The 16,510-nt window shown below is 47.1% G+C and overlaps 1 protein-coding gene across 4 annotated transcripts in view; it reads left to right on the top strand.

Annotated features, from left to right (window-relative positions):
* The window catches only part of TBX5 (T-box transcription factor 5), a 63,600-nt gene extending 50,454 nt beyond the window's left edge, over window positions 1–13,146 (top strand). For all 4 annotated transcript variants that reach the window (XM_071815881.1, XM_065851522.2, XM_065851523.2 and 1 more), the window contains exons 8-9: window positions 3,745–3,971; window positions 12,498–13,146. In XM_071815881.1, the coding sequence (XP_071671982.1) occupies window positions 3,745–3,971; window positions 12,498–13,081 (811 nt within the window). In that variant the 3' untranslated portion in view covers window positions 13,082–13,146. The remainder of the gene's footprint in view (window positions 1–3,744; window positions 3,972–12,497) is intronic.
* Window positions 13,147–16,510: the final 3,364 nt, after the last annotated feature.

Genomic DNA, 16,510 nt, shown 5'->3' with positions numbered 1-16,510 from the left:
AGAGTCTGATTTGGGTGGAAGTGCTTGGAAAATGCAGGAAGGATTCACTTGTAAGGTCTGATCCTCTAAAGAGCAATGTGTGTGCTATTAGGAAATGGTTGCGTAGAGTCGGTGTCTGATCCTACGAGTCTGGGAAACATCGAACCAGGTGTGAGTTAAGAACTGAGTCCAGAATTCAGGACTGAATGCCTTCACTATGACTTGGACCTCATCCCACAAGCTCAGATGAAAATCAAAGCAATATTCTCTCCTGGTGGCCGTTCAGCTGGGAGCCTGGTGGTGCAGAGACAGCACAGCACCTTGTGCAATGTGGCTCCTTCTTCCTCCCTGTCCCCCTCTGCTATTGTAATACACCAACTACGGTAACCGAATATTCATCGTCAGCTTCCAACAGACTTTAAATAGACCAGTGACAGCTTCCTTCCTTGTAAATTCTTTCCCCAACCAGCTTTTATATTTTTTCTTCTAATTTTACAATTTTTAATGCAAAAAAAAGAAAAAGTAGCCCATTAACACCGTAATGTAAAACTAACTCCTAACTCACATTCTGGCCCAGGAACAACAGTCTCTTCCTTGCTGTGTGGACAATTTCCCACCTTGCCTGCAGAAGTCAAGCTTTAACAATTCTTTTCCCTCCTTCCTTTGCTACGATTTTTTTGGACAGCAAAATTTCTGGACACAACAGCCATTTTGTGCCAGAGCTGAACAAAACCTTTCATTCCATTAAACTGTGGCCTGGGATTACAACCAGCTATTTTGGGAATAGCGACTTTTAGGCACCGAAGAAAAAACCAAAAGAGAATCTGATACATTTGTAAAGACTGAAGGACAAACTAGAATGGTAGCTGTGTATGCTGCGTATTGAGTGGGCTCAGGAAACTGTATAAATGTTTTAAGGTGACTGTTCGTATCACTTTATTAGAGCTCAGCTTCTATGCGGAAGAAAAAGGTAGAAATACAGAGGTAACTGCCTTTGTGTCTAGAAAAATGGCAAAGTGAAAGAAAGAGAATATTTTAGATATTTAGTTAGAAAATACTTTCCTTCCTCTCCCTCCTCAAATAGTTGATTTTTTTTTTTTTGACAAAAATAGCACCTAGCATGTTTTGACTGAAATGGAAATATTTCAGTCTGGAAAGAAGTCATTGCAATACCTCCTGGGAGCTGCTGTTTGGAAACTTGGTGTCTCCAACCTGTTCCTTCTCCATCGTGGCTCCCCCTTCTCACCGTGTCTCCTGCAGAGCACCACGGTCCTGTCGTATGGTCCTCTCTTATGTGTCTCCTTGGAAGTGCATTCTGAAGGGAATTTTTGGTCCCCAGTGTACAACAGGAGTGTGACATCCTGACACTGCCTATGTTGTGGTAAAAATATTACTGTTTCAGGTATATAGATCCTTTATGGAAAGGAAACATATTTTTTTTTTAATCAAGAAAAAGGTCAGGTTGTTGAATTCTGCTCTTCTCAGCTCTCCATTGGAATGCAGAAGGTGTAGAGTTAAGTTAGAAGTATCTGGGATGGGAATGGCTTCTTGGTGCTTGTGTGGTGCTTTGTGCAGCGGAGGTCTGATGTTGATGGGGTCTCTGAGCTCCCCTGAGAATTTACTGTAAGAAACACCCATGCAGATCTAATTCCATGTGTGAATGGGGAGATGATGGCCCTCCCAAAGAGACATCCAATTATTACCCCACTCAAGCAGGGAGAAACTGTGACAACTGTCATCTCAAAAAGAGCCACAGAGAACAACAGAAAAAATGAGGCTCTGCCATTTCTTGGGGGCTTTGGTGTTGGTGGTGTTGCAGTCGAGGAAGAAGGAACCAGCTAATCCAAGCAGCAGCTTCTCATTAGGGAGGAGAGCTAAGGGCAAGGTCTATGTGTCACCTCCCTACAGCTTGTCTCCTTGGAAGAGAAACCTGGTGGGGATGCAGATTTGGGGTGTCATGCTGATACTATTTCCATAGGGATCCCTGTGTGAAGGTGGAGCATTGTAAGAGCAGGCAGCTCAGTACTGTGAGCTGATAGGGCTGAGTGACCTCCTAGAAGGTTTAGAAGCTGTAGCTCTTGATCTTCCTGAAAAGCCACCCAGGTGGGGTGGAAATGCTCGTGCTGGTTGTCCACAGGCAGAGGGGTCCTCTGAAGCCCCCGGCATTCATTGCTATGTTGAGTATCTGAGGGGTAATTCTCTGTTTTCTCCAAGTCCATTTCACTTTTGTTCCTCATGCACAACCCGGACTTGGGTTCTGGGAAAAAGCTACCTGGCTGGTGAGCCCAATGGGTGGAAAACCCTGCTCCTGCCAGCCCCGTGGGGAGGAGCTGCTGGGCTTCCAGGGGAAGAAATCCCACCTTTGGAATAGGCTCCGCTTGGCAAGCCACCGGTGCCTGGGGTTTGGGAAGGTTTCATGGCACAATGAGAGACACATACATTTGGTTTTGAGCTCCTGGGTGAGTTTTCCCTCTGTCACAGCTTGGTTGTTGATGTTTCTGGCAGCCACCACAGCAGTGGTTTGGATGAAAGCTCCCTGCTGTGAGTAGGTTTATATCATCGGGATTGTTCAATTTTGTAAATAAGTTCTGAGTTGCTCCAGTGATAGGTCCTCTCTGAAGGATGTTAATTGGAGATTCAGTGCTCCTCCTCGGTGTGTAAGTGGCCAAGTGAGTTGCTGATGGAATTTAAGGACTCGTTCTTACTCCAGCATAATGGTTTTGGGCAGGTGAGTAGGAGACCTCAAAGCCAGCTTGGTCCAATAGTTATAGCCTCAAAGGAGGAAGCTTATGTCAGAATCTGGGTTTTGGTTTGTGGCTCCTCTGAGCCTGGTGGTACTTTGCAAGGTGCTGCTGTGTTGCTACCTCATATTTCTGTGTTTTAGCAAGTTTGTGGGTTCAGGGAGCACCCGACTATCTTGGAGATAGCCCAGGAAGAGGCTTGCACCTCACCTCAAGTTTCTGAGATTCAGCTTCAGTTTCCCCCCCTGCAGAGCAGGAATAATCTTGTCCAGCCACGTTACTGATGTGCTTAGAGGAATCTCTCCAAAACACACTGTAGGGTCTTGTAGGAGAGGGGATTTGCAGCCAGCATTGGCACAGCATCCCTGCTTCAAAACACATTTCAGGGCAGGGGAACAAACCAGAATTTCCACCAGCGCGCACCTTCCCAGCCCAACTTTGCTAAGGTTTGTGGTTCTGGTGTGCAGCAGGTCTTGGTGATTTATTTATTTCTCTTTTCTGAGCTCTCCAGAGTGGAGCTTGTTCTCCGGTCCAGGGATCCTCTGTCCAGGACAGCAAGGCTGGCAGACCCTGGGGAAAAGGAATGGGGACAACCACCATAAGGAGAAAAAGCAGATCTAAATATTTAATCCTTCTACAAGTCAGCTTGTAAAATGAGGTTTTTATTTACATGCATGTGCACATCCACATATACAATATAAATAATATATAATTTATAAATGTTATCACAATATAAATATAAATCTTGTGTATTTAGACATAACTGCATATATCTATTTGATGTATGGGTGCAGAACAACAGTTGTAGTGGAAGAGGCGCAAATCTGAAAGGAAAGTGAAATAGAATGCTGCATGGATAAAGTGCGATGGGGCTGCAGTCTCCTGGGAGGGATGTCTCCATTTCCCTGAAAGTCTAAACAACCACCATGACACTAATGTGCTGCCTTCGTTTATTAATCCACTGATGTATTTATTAATTGATTGCTTTTCTGCCTTGTTCTCTTTTTTTTTTTTTTTTTTTTAGTAAAGAGTACCCGGTTGTTCCCAGGAGCACAGTGAGACAAAAAGTGTCCTCAAATCACAGCCCCTTCAGTGGTGAGACCAGAGTCCTTTCTGCCTCCTCCAACCTGGGCTCCCAGTACCAGTGCGAGAACGGGGTATCCAGCACCTCCCAGGACCTGTTACCGCCTGCCAACCCCTACCCCATCTCCCAGGAGCACAGCCAGATCTACCACTGCACCAAGAGAAAAGGTCAGGCCTTGGCTGCTCTCCACTCTGTGCTTTCCCCTTCCTAACATGACCATCAGCATTTTTTCTGATGTTTCCCCTTGCTGGGCAGCCCCAGACTCCTTTCACTGATGCTCGAGGATGAGCAAGGGATGAAGGTTGTGTGCTGGAGGTGGGCAGCTCCCCCAGGCTGGGCTGGGAATCTCCTCTCACCTGTGTTAACCTAAAACCCCATCTCTGCTGGGCTGGGAGCGAGTGGTTTGGAGGGGTGGCAGAACCGTCCGTCTGCCCACGGTGAATCCACATTCAGTCAGATAGCTGGTGCCGGAGATAAAGATGACTTATCTGTCTCCATAGCCCCCTCAGGCAAGTGGAGATACCTTGACAACTTGAATTTTGCAGAGATTTGACTGAGAGTGTCATGGTTGGGAGACAGTTGTCTGTATGCAGAAAGTAATTCCACTTAAATGCTCAGTCTAATGAATGGGGCGTGGGATTGAAAATCATAATATCCATGTTCGTTCTCCTCTGGTGTGACTGACCTGCTTTGACAGAGCTTGAAGGATCAAACTGTGAGGGCTTTACACTGACTGCTCAGCTCGTCCTGGCGTGAAGAGCCCCGTGATATCGATGGGATAATTGTTCTTCGGCGGGAGTGAGCGGTTTTCAGTCTCTGCCAAAGCAATGGGAATGCTTAGAGGCAGAAACACTTGCAGGATTTAGATAGCAAAAGCTCCACCCCAGACAGTTAGAAAAAAGTAGGGAATTTCCAGGGCTGAATGCAACCCTATAGGGTGGGCAGGAGATGATTACTACCTACCCCTGCTCTGTTCTCTCAGGCTTTAGTCTACGTTGCATGGAAAATGCTAGCAGGAGTCAGCATGCACCATGGCATTTGAATGCACCGAGAATTTCTCCAGCCTGGTAGCCTCTCCCCTCAGCAGATCTCTTCCTGCTTCCCTGCACGGTCCTATCAGTCAGCCACATGCCATTATTTTTAGTAACATAACCCCTGGGGCACTGGGATGTGCAGTGTAGACACACAGTCTAAGGTAGTGATGCTGGAAAGTGCTGGCAGACGAGGCGGGGGGCAGTGGAAATGATCTCTAATATCCTTGGTCAATCCCTTCAATATTGTAAGGGCACGTGTGTGTGGTGTACAAGTAGATAAGCAAAGCAAAAATAGTTGATAAATCTTAATATTTTCTGGATGTGAGACTGAGCCAAAGAGTGGAAAGCAGAGACATCATTTTCTGTCCCCTCCAGCTGACCGGGTGACCCTCGTGTTTGTAGAGAGTGTATCAAAGCTGTGATTGGAAATGGCGATGCTAGACTTGAGGTGGGGAAGGAGGAGTTGCAGTGGTCTTCCGATGTCTCTAAGGTCCAAGGTGGGGTGTGTGTCCCTTGCTACTCCCATGTTGGTGCAGGACTGTGGGTGCGAGGCTTTGGGACACAGCTGGGTCCCTGCAAATTTGTCGATGGAAAAGCAAGTCCTGCTCACCCTTGGTGTCCCTCAGTCTGTGACCTATCCTTGGTGCTCCTTTGCCCCAGGGGCTGAGCTTTCACTGCTCCTCTTCCTCTTTCCAAAAAGACCTGACCAAAACAAGCTGTCCCAAATGGCAACAAAACCTTTGGACAACCTCCGACTGCTGCTTGTCCCCACACCGCAGGGCAATTCATCATTCGCCTCCGCATTGTAAGGTGATAAGGAATCAGCAGAGGTTTCCTTCCAGTTTTGGGATTCCCGCTAAGTGGTGTCTCCATGGGTGGTTTCCCTCAATCCCCCAATTATCTCACTTCCTCTTATTGTCACAAAAGAGACGACTATCTGCCCTGGAATAAGCTCTCTGGCCCCCTTTGGCCTGCAAGACCCTTACAAAAGTGCAGGAGACTGGCAAAGCAAGGCTCTGTCTGTGGACCTGATGGCCCCTCATTATCTCTATGATGGCTTGAGTGGCACAAGCCGTTAAGGGCCTTTTATCAAAGCCGCCAAATGCTTTAATCAAGGAGAAGCAATGTCCTGTCCGATACCACCGGCTTCTTCCCTGGAGCTCTACTTCTCAGGAGCCTGAGTCCCTGCTTTCCTCCCTGCGCCTTTTTTTCCCCCCTCCCCATGTATCCAGTAAATCGAAAACAGCCACCAGGGCTTAAAGAACAGAAATACAAAGTTAATGGGAAACAGAGAGCCAACATAAGCTGCCAAGCAGCTCTTTGCAAAGTGAAATTAATTAAAAAAAAAAGTCACTAGAGATGAGCAATTCTGCTGAGATAAATCAGAACGTGGTCCAATGTTTTGTCTCAAACTCAGACTGAGCGTGACACTTTCTTCTAGCACTGAGCAAGGATCTTTACTGAACTTGGGAAAATGACCTTGCCTATAATATTCCTCTTTTTCTTCTTTTTCCAGCCTCTCCTTTCTATATGAAATATTAAGCTTTCCCTCACAGCTCTCCTGTTTTCCTACTTTTCTACATAACTTTTAACAAGCCTCACCATCTAAGAAAAAATGAAAGCAAGACCGTGCTCTTTCCTAATGCACCTCTGTCCGTTTTCTGGACTGGAAGTATTATTGATTTTGTTGGATCATCAACTCTGCAAACATTGACTTCTCCTCCGTCAGTCTAGGCTTTATCTCAAGCAGATTATTTCCTTTTTGCAAGGCTGTGGTTATGGATAAGTGCTTGCAGGGGCAGAGGGCAATTCGACTGGATTTGAGACCAGCTGGTGTCTGTTTCTTCTGTAACAAATACCACCACTCTTTTCCAAGATAGTCTCTCAGATATGGCTCCTTCCAGCTTTGACATCTCATGATGTTTCTATGTACCCTTTTTGATCAGGAAGTCAAGTCTTGGTTTAGGCTCAGTTGAGAATAGGTCTGTATTTGAGCAGCTCAAAGGCACCTTATTCAACTTATACTTCCTTGGTGACCTAAGACAAAGATTTAGCTCTGTGGCTGACAGTGTTGTTCTTAGCTGTCAAGCCAAGATGGATTCACTCTGGAGATCTGATACGGAGTTACATTACAGGAGAGCAGCAGGGCTGCGAGGGGATGTTATCTCTGAAGGTTCCTCTCTTTCAGGGAGCTGATCTTCTGAGTGAGGAAGGAAGGGAGGACACATCCCAGAGCCCCAAATCTGGTGATTCCTGGTGTGTGGGTGGGAGTGTGGCCACAGCATTGGGAATGACCCCAGAGTGGTGCAATGGGGTTCCTGTTCCAGGCGCTTTATGACCATGCTGAAGGCTGGGGAATGGCAGTCCTCCAGGCAAGGATCATCCTGCATTGTATCCCCAATCCGCGGTGAGATTACTTCTGCTGTTTCGCAAAGAGACTGGTTTTGAGAGGATGGATTAACTCCAATCCTGTATCCTACCAAGGAATGGCCTCAGTTCTTGATGTGGATTTTGAGTCTGCAACAAAGACCAGTTAGAGCTTTGCCTTTTTTTTTTTTTCTTTCTGGTTGTTCTCCACCTCTCCCTCTCTCATTGTTGTGCTTGAAGAAGCCCAAAAGGACTTACCAGCAGGCAGCTTGCTTTTTGTCTTTCATTTTAGCCCCACGTCCCAATTAGGGCATTGGGGCTTGTTTTCCCTTGTGTTATCCTCTCCCTCAGACTTCCTGCAAACTAAAAAGCCATCTCTCTAAACCTCTGCTCCCTCCCAGCCTTACACAATCTCAACCACTTGACAGATTTCTGGGATGCTTGTGATGCTGAACAGGAGGAGACTGGAACTGCCTCTCCCTGGGGAGGTTTATGAAAGTTGTCATGTTGGCACCCTGAGGGAGGAGAGGGATGTGGCAGAATCCACCGGCTCCAACCAGCGAGGACCGTGTCCTTCAGCCACCTAGCTTGGACATGACCCTGCCCATAAGAAAGAATGTATCTGTCATCTCCTTCCTACTCTGCTGAGGTTGGTGGAGATACAGCAATGCCTTTCCAACTTCTGCACAAGAACAAGCACTGTTAGGGTGGATAGACCTCTTCATTGATTGAGCTGGTTTCTCCCTCATCCCACTCAGCTTTTCTTTCATTCAAAGTATCTGTAGGACAAAAGTCAGATACAGAATGTCTTGTTGCAGGACATCCTGCTCATCTTGCCCATGTTAGGAGATACAATAAGTTGGCCAAGGCTTGAGCTGTGCTGCAGCTGGAGATGTTTGCAGCTTGGGGAGATGCAGTGGAGCCCAGAGCAAGGTGGCTGCTAGGGCATTGAGGGTGAAGAAGAGCCTGCCTGCATGGTGGGGAGATATTCAGAAGGCTGCTGTGCTCCCAGCTTTTGTTGTGCAGCCACATTTCTTGTGGAGTTGTAGTTTCAGCAGCTTCATATAAGCATCCCTCTCCCATCCGGAGGTGCCTCCTGGGTCTCTGCAGGCAGCGCTGGCAACTTGCTCCTTCTGGAAGAGCTGCCAGCTTTAAGTGTTGGATTGTGTCTGCCTTACAACTCTTTCTGTTGCGTTCTTCTGCAGTGCAACACAGCCACACAGAAAACTGTGAGATGGTTGAAATAACCCACGTGTCTCAGGTTTCATGTTCTAGGATGTACCTCTTATTTTTCCTTTAGGAAGCCCATTTTGGCTGAATCCGTCTTTTCTTTTTTTGAGAGCCCTTGTCAGCCTTGCACACTGGTATTGGCTATTCAGGCTCAGGCTAGATTCATACTAGAAACCAGACTGGATAAAACAGCAGTGTTGGTGATAATCACCCATTGTGTCTCCCTCACAAAGTTGGGATGAACCTACTGTAACATCCTGGAAGTGTGGGTGAGCTTTGAAAACTAAAACAGTTGGGTCCCATTCTTCATTGTCTTCTGTCCCAGGGAGCTGATCGTCATGAATTGGAAAGGAGCTCTCTGGATTTACACAAAGGGAAGAGGTGGGCTCAGTGCACATGAAATACAGAAATTTTACATGCTTGCGTTTCGTTCTGGATGGCCCTAATCTTGGAATTGGGAAAATTCCATTTAAAAAGCCATTTTAGTGGTATTTACAACCCAGCTGGAAGTAGTAAATACCGTAAATCTTGGAACTGCTTATGCTCTTGCTCTTGCTCCTTCACTAGATAGATCATCAAATTCCTTGTGAGGGAGCCAGTTTCCACCCCATTCTGCAGCCTTCGTTTTCCTTGGATCCACTTCGGAGCAGCTTCTCCCAAGCACTGGCAGCTTCCGCGGCTTGGCAGAACCTTTTGCTTTTTGAGGCTTGCGCAGTATCAAGGGGCCGGTCACAAGAGCTGATCATCACCCTTGTCTTCCAAGAATAGCAACAGAACCGGAGGATGATCAGCATCCCCCAGGATGGTCAGCAGCTCACAGAGGTGCCCAGCACCTCTGAGGGCTCAGTGGCAACAGGAAAAGGACAATGGAGTGCTATCAGGGAACAACATCAAGAACCAAACCCAGAGCAGGCAGGCAGTTGTCTCTTCTGTCCTGCATATGGTGATGCTGAGGTGAAAGGACATTTTGGAAGAGACTTATGGCCTTGGAACACACTGTTCAGGCTCTAGCGCAGGTGGGGATGACTTTCAACTTCAACCTTCAGCATTGTGTGAGAGCTCTGTTTGACTTGTCCTCCTTTTGCCATTCTCTTACTTGAAGATGTCCTTCTTCCACTCACAGATGTGCTCCACACCCCACAGGGATGCATTTCATCTGCTCCGGGCTGGCTCTGGTCTCCTCAGCCAGGAGTGGTGGGGCAATGCCAGATCAGACCAGAGAGCCCGGACCAGTGTAAACTGACACCAGCTGAGGTTCTTTGCTTTGCATCATCCCATCTGATGATGAAGATGGACGGTTCTCTTCCCTCTCCAGCACTTTGAGGTTACATAGATGAGAAAATCATCAGGAAGAGGGGCCAGAGGGCAGCAGAAGCTGTTAGGGCAGACTCTGGTCTTTCATTAGCCTCTGTGTCCTCTCTGGAGATGGGCACAGTGTCCTTACACATCTTAAATCTGGAGTGACAGTGCCATTTCCACACAGGACGTCGGTGAGCCTGGCTCTAGGGAGGCCAACAGAGTGATCTCAAGAGCTTACAGAAGAGAGGGCACCTATAGGGGTTCCACTGAAATTCCGTTGTTTTTGTTTTTCTCACTTCACCTGCGATGAATTCTGGAAGCGAAGCCGTAACTGCGGCTCTGCCTGGCTGGGCTGTGGCGGGGAGCGAAATGTCGGGGCTAAATGGAAAAATCAGCAACCTCAGGTTGTAAGTCAGGCGCGTTTTTTACACAACGGAAAAACAAAGTTTGACTGGTTTGTGTTGTATATTTAAAAAAACTAAAATAAACAGTCAAACCCCAAGCCAATGATTTCTAATGCCAGCAGAGTAATGCGGTTTAATGCTGAAAACTTTATTAGCAGAACAATGCTTCATTTTACAAGACATTGTTTTTCCACCCTAGTGTTCTTATTACTCAGTGGTGGGTTAGGGAGCCAAAACTTTTAGGCTGGCTGTAAGAGCAAAAGCTCAGGCTGTTCTTCCAGATGTATCTTGTGTGATAGACCCGTGTTTAGGAGTGAGCTTAGATCTATGCTTCCAGCTTTTGTCTTTCAGGGGGCTACATCATCTCTACTGCTCCTATATAAAATGAACCTCATCAGGATTAAGGAGACTGATGCATTTTTGCATCTCTCTGCTTACTGTTCTAGCTATTTCAAAGATGTGATTGCATTGCTTGGTTATCCCATCCTTTCTGTCCTTATTTAAGAGAAGGCAGAGGAGGAAGAGAACTGGATTATCAGGGCTCTGCATTGCTGGGACTTAGGAGCTGGGTTTTGCTGTTGTCAGGAAAAAAACATGGAATGAAAATGAATTTATGGGCAGCTGCTATTATAAAGTCACAGGACACCAAGGGGAAAGTCCCCACAGTTTATACCATGGTACTTTATGTTTTCTGGGGTTGTCAGACCAAGACTAACAACAGCAGTTGTTCCAGCTGGATGTGGTAGACACCTGAGTGGAAATAATGGGTTATTTTACAAGCTGAGTGGGTGCAGCTTCCAGGAGAAAGCACAGGGCTGTTTATAGTATTATAATAAGGGTATGTGCATGTTTACAAGAAACAAAAGGTGCCTTGTTGCCCATCTGCATGTCCTGAATACGGGCACTTGTATTGGAGTGACCCAGCAGCAGCATCTGTGTTTTGGCAAATGCTTTTTGGGGGGCATTTTTTTTGTGAAACTGTTTTTCCTTCTTCTGTATTTTGGGGGTGAAAAAATAAAAATTGCAGCCCAAAACATGCTGGTTGAGAAAATTTGAAAAAGGCCATTTCTTGCAGTGTTCTTTCAAACTTTACCCCTGCTGAAAGGGTGCAGCCAAGAGGGCTTTGAGAAGACTGGGATGCTTTTTTGCTAGCACCAGAAATCTTATTCTTGCAGCAGCAGCAAAGTTAATCTGGGTCAGAACAAGCTCCCTTTCCCTTGTCTCGCTGTCCTTAAATTCTCTTGGTGAAGCGCTCGTCCCTGGGAACTTTGCCATCCATTCCAGCAGAGCTGGATTTCATTTGATGACCCTGCGAATGAATAAATAAGTGCATATTCATTTATTCATTTTGCTTCACCCTAGAGATTTCACCTAAATTGTTTATCTCCTTCCCTCTGTTGGCCCGGGATGCTGCAGGAAACAAAGGGCTCTGCAAGCTGCGCCTTGTTGTTTCTAGCTGTGAAATTTGCTTTTCTTTTTCGTTACCCTTGGCTCCAGCACACAGCCCTGTGTGGATTTATGTCCCTGGCTCCCTTGGCACAGCTAAAGACCAGGGCTGGAAAACTCCAAATTTGATTGTCTCAACTGTGCCATCGTTGATGCTCTCCCAGGGGGATTTTTCTTGCGGTCTCCATTTTCGTGTATTTTATCATGAAAGGAGATAATTGTAAAGGCTTTTAGTTCGCAGCATTAGCTCTGAGCCTCTCAGTTGGGACTGGGGACCACTGGATCCACAGACAGATGTTAGTCCTCTGGACAAAGTGCTGGCAGCAGAAAGGAGATGAGATGGGTGGTGTGGGGTTGTGCACGGGGTATCACCAAGCAAGCTGAGCCTCAGGATCCCTGCAGCATCTTATAGCCTTGGTTTCCCTCCCAGAGCTCTTAGTTAATCCCTTCCCCAGCCCAGCAAATAGGGCCAAGTGCAAGACTTGGTTTCCGCAGAATTGGTGATGGTTTTAAACTTAAGGAGAGGAGATTCAGGCCAGACATGAGGAAGAGAATTGTTGCCCCTGAGGGTGGTGAGAGCCTGGCCCAGTTTGGCCAGAGAGGTGGTGAATGAACCATCCCTGGAGACATCCCAGGCCAGGCTGGATGGGCTCTGAGCAACCTGAGCTGGTGAAGGTGTCCCTGCTCATGGCAGGGGTGGCACTGGGGCAGCTGGGAAGGTCCCTTCAACCCAAAACCCTTCTGTGATTCAGATTCATTCCAAAGAAGGGATCTGGATTTACCCTGAGAGAAGTGTCTGGATCAGCTCTGTGCAGACTGTGTCCTTGGTAAAATGAGGATTTGTGGAGAAGGAGGTTCAGCCGAGGACACAGTGGTGTTGTTTTTTGCTACCAGGAGTTTTCTCTCTCAACAGATGAGGAATGTTCCACCACCGAGCATCCCTACAAGAAGCCCTACATGGAAACTTCTCCGGCAGAAGAAGATCCTTTCTACAGGTCCAGTTACCCCCAGCAGCAGGGACTGAACACTTCATACAGGACTGAATCCGCCCAGCGCCAAGCATGTATGTATGCCAGCTCTGCTCCCCCCACGGACCCCGTGCCCAGCTTAGAAGACATCAGCTGCAACACGTGGCCGAGCGTCCCGTCCTACAGCAGTTGCACAGTGTCTGCCATGCAGCCCATGGACAGGTTACCCTACCAACACTTCTCTGCCCACTTCACCTCGGGGCCGCTCATGCCCCGGCTCGGCAGCGTGGCCAACCATACCTCTCCCCAAATTGGAGATACTCATAGCATGTTCCAGCACCAAACCTCGGTTTCTCACCAACCCATCGTCCGGCAGTGTGGACCTCAAACGGGCATCCAGTCCCCCCCCAGCAGCCTACAGCCCGCAGAATTCCTGTATTCCCATGGCGTGCCTCGAACCCTTTCACCCCACCAGTACCACTCGGTCCACGGCGTGGGGATGGTGCCAGAGTGGAGTGAGAACAGCTAACAAGGTGGTGGGGGAAAAAGCAAGAGCATTAGCTATGGGGGGGGGGGGAAAGAAGGAAAAAAAAAAAAAGAAAAGAGAAAAAAAATGGGAGAAGGGAAAGGAAAAATACCCTGTCGATAATAAAAGTGAAAGTATTTTGCAAGACTCTTTAACTGAATGTTCACCAATAGCACTCGAGAGAGATGGACACTGATTGAAACCACAGATGAAATAGTCATCGGCCTCCGTGTGACTCGCCCCCCCGCCCCCTTTTTTTCTTTTGTTTCAAAAGAAAAAAAAAATCAACAGATCTGCACAATTCTCCCCACCGTGGTCCCCACCCCCTTTGTGTTGCTGCCACCGCCAGCCCCCTGTCCTTGTCCCCCCACCCTCCTGCTCTTTTTGTTCTCCAGGGGACACGAAGCTCCTGCTGCCTTTCTCAACACGGTCCGAGTGCTTGAACGAAAACAACTAGGATGTTACTTTTTTTTTTTTTTTGTGGTGTTGATGTTGACAATGTTATATAATAAATAATAATATATATATTTTTTCTTGCAATTTTCTCAAAAAAAAAAAAAGACACCAGCCCTTCTTACCAAGGGTGGATTTTGGAGCGGTGTTTCTTTCTTTTTTTTTTTTTTATTTTAAAAATTAGTATTATTGTTGTTACTTTTCAACAGAAAGAGGTGTTATGAACACACAGATGAGAAAAGCAGGTACCTACCTCGCCCAGGGTGAACCCGCTCCCTGCAGGGTCCCGTTTTTCCTTACAAACGCCCCCAAACCCAACTCTGCAGGAACCAGCCCCATCAACTCATCTCCTTTCCTACCCACGTGCCATTCTCTCGCTCTTCTTTGCTTCCCATCTCCCGGTCTTTCCCGGTCCATCAGCCGTCTCTGGCAGAACACGGGATATCTTTTAAACTAGAAAACATCCCCGGCTCGTCTCCTGCCGAATATTTTACCGGTGTGCGGAAAGCAAAGCTCCGAGCCAGCTGCGAGGGGGAGGGAACGGGAGGAGAGAGGATGCAGAGAGCGAAAGGAAAAACTTTGCTCATAAAAATGATGATGACGCTTGTTTGCAATCCCTGACTTTCATTTTTATGGTGCGTTCTCTTTCTTCCTCAGAAAAGAAAGATAATCAAGGGGATACTGGTCTGGGTATGTTAAGTGAGATTAAGTAAATGTTTAAAAGGAGCAGAAAATGATCATGAGAGGCTGGGAGGGGGGAGGCAAGAAGAGAAGAAAAAGCAAATGTGTGTAAGTAAAACTGTCTACTGCAGAATTTTTCAGGTGTAAAATTTCCTGGTACTATTTATTTATACATGGCAGTTCCAATAACTCATGGTATGTCACAAAGCCAGCAGAGCAGCTGATTCAGAGGGGTTAAACTTTTTTATTGAAACAGAACTTTGCTTTCTTTTCTTCTTCTTTTTTCTTTTTCTTCTCTCTCCAAGCTGTGCACACTCTATATAATTTACATATACTTTTAATTAAAAGTAATTCTGATTAACAAAAGAGGCATACCTGTGTGTCAGCAACTGAGAAGGCGGGTGTGAATGTGTGGGAATGCTGGTATGTGGTGGGAGGAATCACAGACAGGTACCTAAAGCCATGTAGCTAGGAAGAGAAAATAATAATTCCTACCCAGCTATGCTTTCTTATTCTTGTGTGCCAATTTGTGTCTAATAAATACCACATGCTCTGAAGTTCAAGGGACCTGCCCACCTTTTTTTTTCCCCCTCTGGTTTTGGGGCGTTTTTTTGTTGTTGTTCCATTTTTTTTCTTTCTGCTTGATAACCATAGGTTTGATTTTTATTGATTTCTGGCGATGGGCTGGGCTTGAGAATGTTGTGTTTCTTTGCTACACAATTGTCTGGGTCCCCCAGGTCCTTTCCATTCTGCCTGTCCCCAGGCGGGATGCTCTTTTGGGGTCACGTTCTCATCAAGGCAGATGTAGAAATGATGTTGGGATTCCAGGTGGGTTCTGGGGTGACATTGAGGTGGAACTGTCGCGCGTGCCCACACAGAGGGGGTCAGTGGGGGACACGTTTCAGGGGCCTCAGTGAGGGAGGGGAGGATGCTGGATGTTTCGTGGATTGGAAACAAGATGGGGGAAAACAGCTCCAGAGTAATAAAGACTACATTCGAAAAGGTCAGCAGGAAGGTCTCCACCACATGTCTGGGGAGCTACAGCCACCCCAGGGAGCAGCTTGGCCAGGAGCTGGGGACAGGTCAAGGATGTCCACCGCCTGTCCCACCAGCAGCAGCTCATGTGGCTGCAGCAGAGGCATGGCCAACATGTGGCCGGCAGCCTTGGTGGCCTCCTGTGCACCAGAGATCTAGGGGCACGTGCAAAGGGACAGAAGGAGCCACAGGTATTGTTCTATCCCTGGAGACAGGCCAGGCTGGACGGGGCTCTGAGCAACCTGAGCTGGTGAAGATGTCCCTGCTCATGGCAGGGGTGGCACTGGATGAGCTTGGAAAGTCTCTTCCAACACAAACTGTTCTCTGATTCTGTGTAACTCTTCTGTGGGCATGGCTGGGATGTCAAGTTGTACCCAAAGCTGTTTGTCTTTGTGGGGCCACCCCCAGAGAGTTACTCAAATGTTGTGTTGCTCAGTAAATCATACGCTTGTTCCTCCAGAATATGCAGTTGTCCAAGATAAATGACTGAGTAAATTGCTCTTTGAGTTAAGGAATGAAAAATTACACTCTATTCAGCTGTCAATGACATTGTGCTTTCCAGGCTTCGTTATCCCACTGCTAATCATGTAATCATCTTATCACTATATGGTAATTTACATGTAATTAAATGGCCAGTGGTTACTCTGTAAGTAAAGAGGTCTTACCAGAAATGTGTGGCACGAATCTCAAAGAGTATCAGGGAAACTAAACCCACATGGTAGATTACTTCGCAGGCTTTGGCAGGAAAGCCTCAAGCTTTCAGCTCGGCTAATTTCCTCTGAGCTCCTCACATTATTTCTTTGGCTCTTCAGGGAAATGATGAGGCTCTTTGGTGGAGTTTGGAATGCCATGATGGGCTCTGATCACTGGGGTTTGGCTCCCAAAAAGCCAAGAAGATCCCTAACGATGCAGTCTCATGAAGCCACATTGGCATGGTACACGAGGAGGCCATCAGTGGCAGGAGGATGGACCTGTCACATCGGCACAATCTGGGATGAAGGCAAAGGTGGGTGGAGGATGCAATACAGTCTTCTCCTCCTCTTCTTGAAGAATTTGTTACTGGCTACTGCTTCAACGTGGCATTTCTGAGCATTAGCCTTGATGGAGCCCGGTTGTGCCATAGGAACACGGTCTGGTCTTCGTTCGAATTAGTAGGACTGTAAGGAGTCAGATAAGACATGAAAGAAAGAGGTGGCTTGTTCAAATGCCCATGGTGACTCGCAGGCTGGATCTGGATGTTCTCAGTCTGTGTTGAGTCCTGAG

The sequence above is a fragment of the Patagioenas fasciata genome, chromosome 17 (genome assembly GCF_037038585.1).
Source record: "Patagioenas fasciata isolate bPatFas1 chromosome 17, bPatFas1.hap1, whole genome shotgun sequence".
Lineage (NCBI taxonomy): Eukaryota > Metazoa > Chordata > Aves > Columbiformes > Columbidae > Patagioenas > Patagioenas fasciata.
The sequence above is the reverse complement of the archived record's forward strand: the minus strand, read 5'-3'. Positions and strand labels throughout refer to the sequence as shown.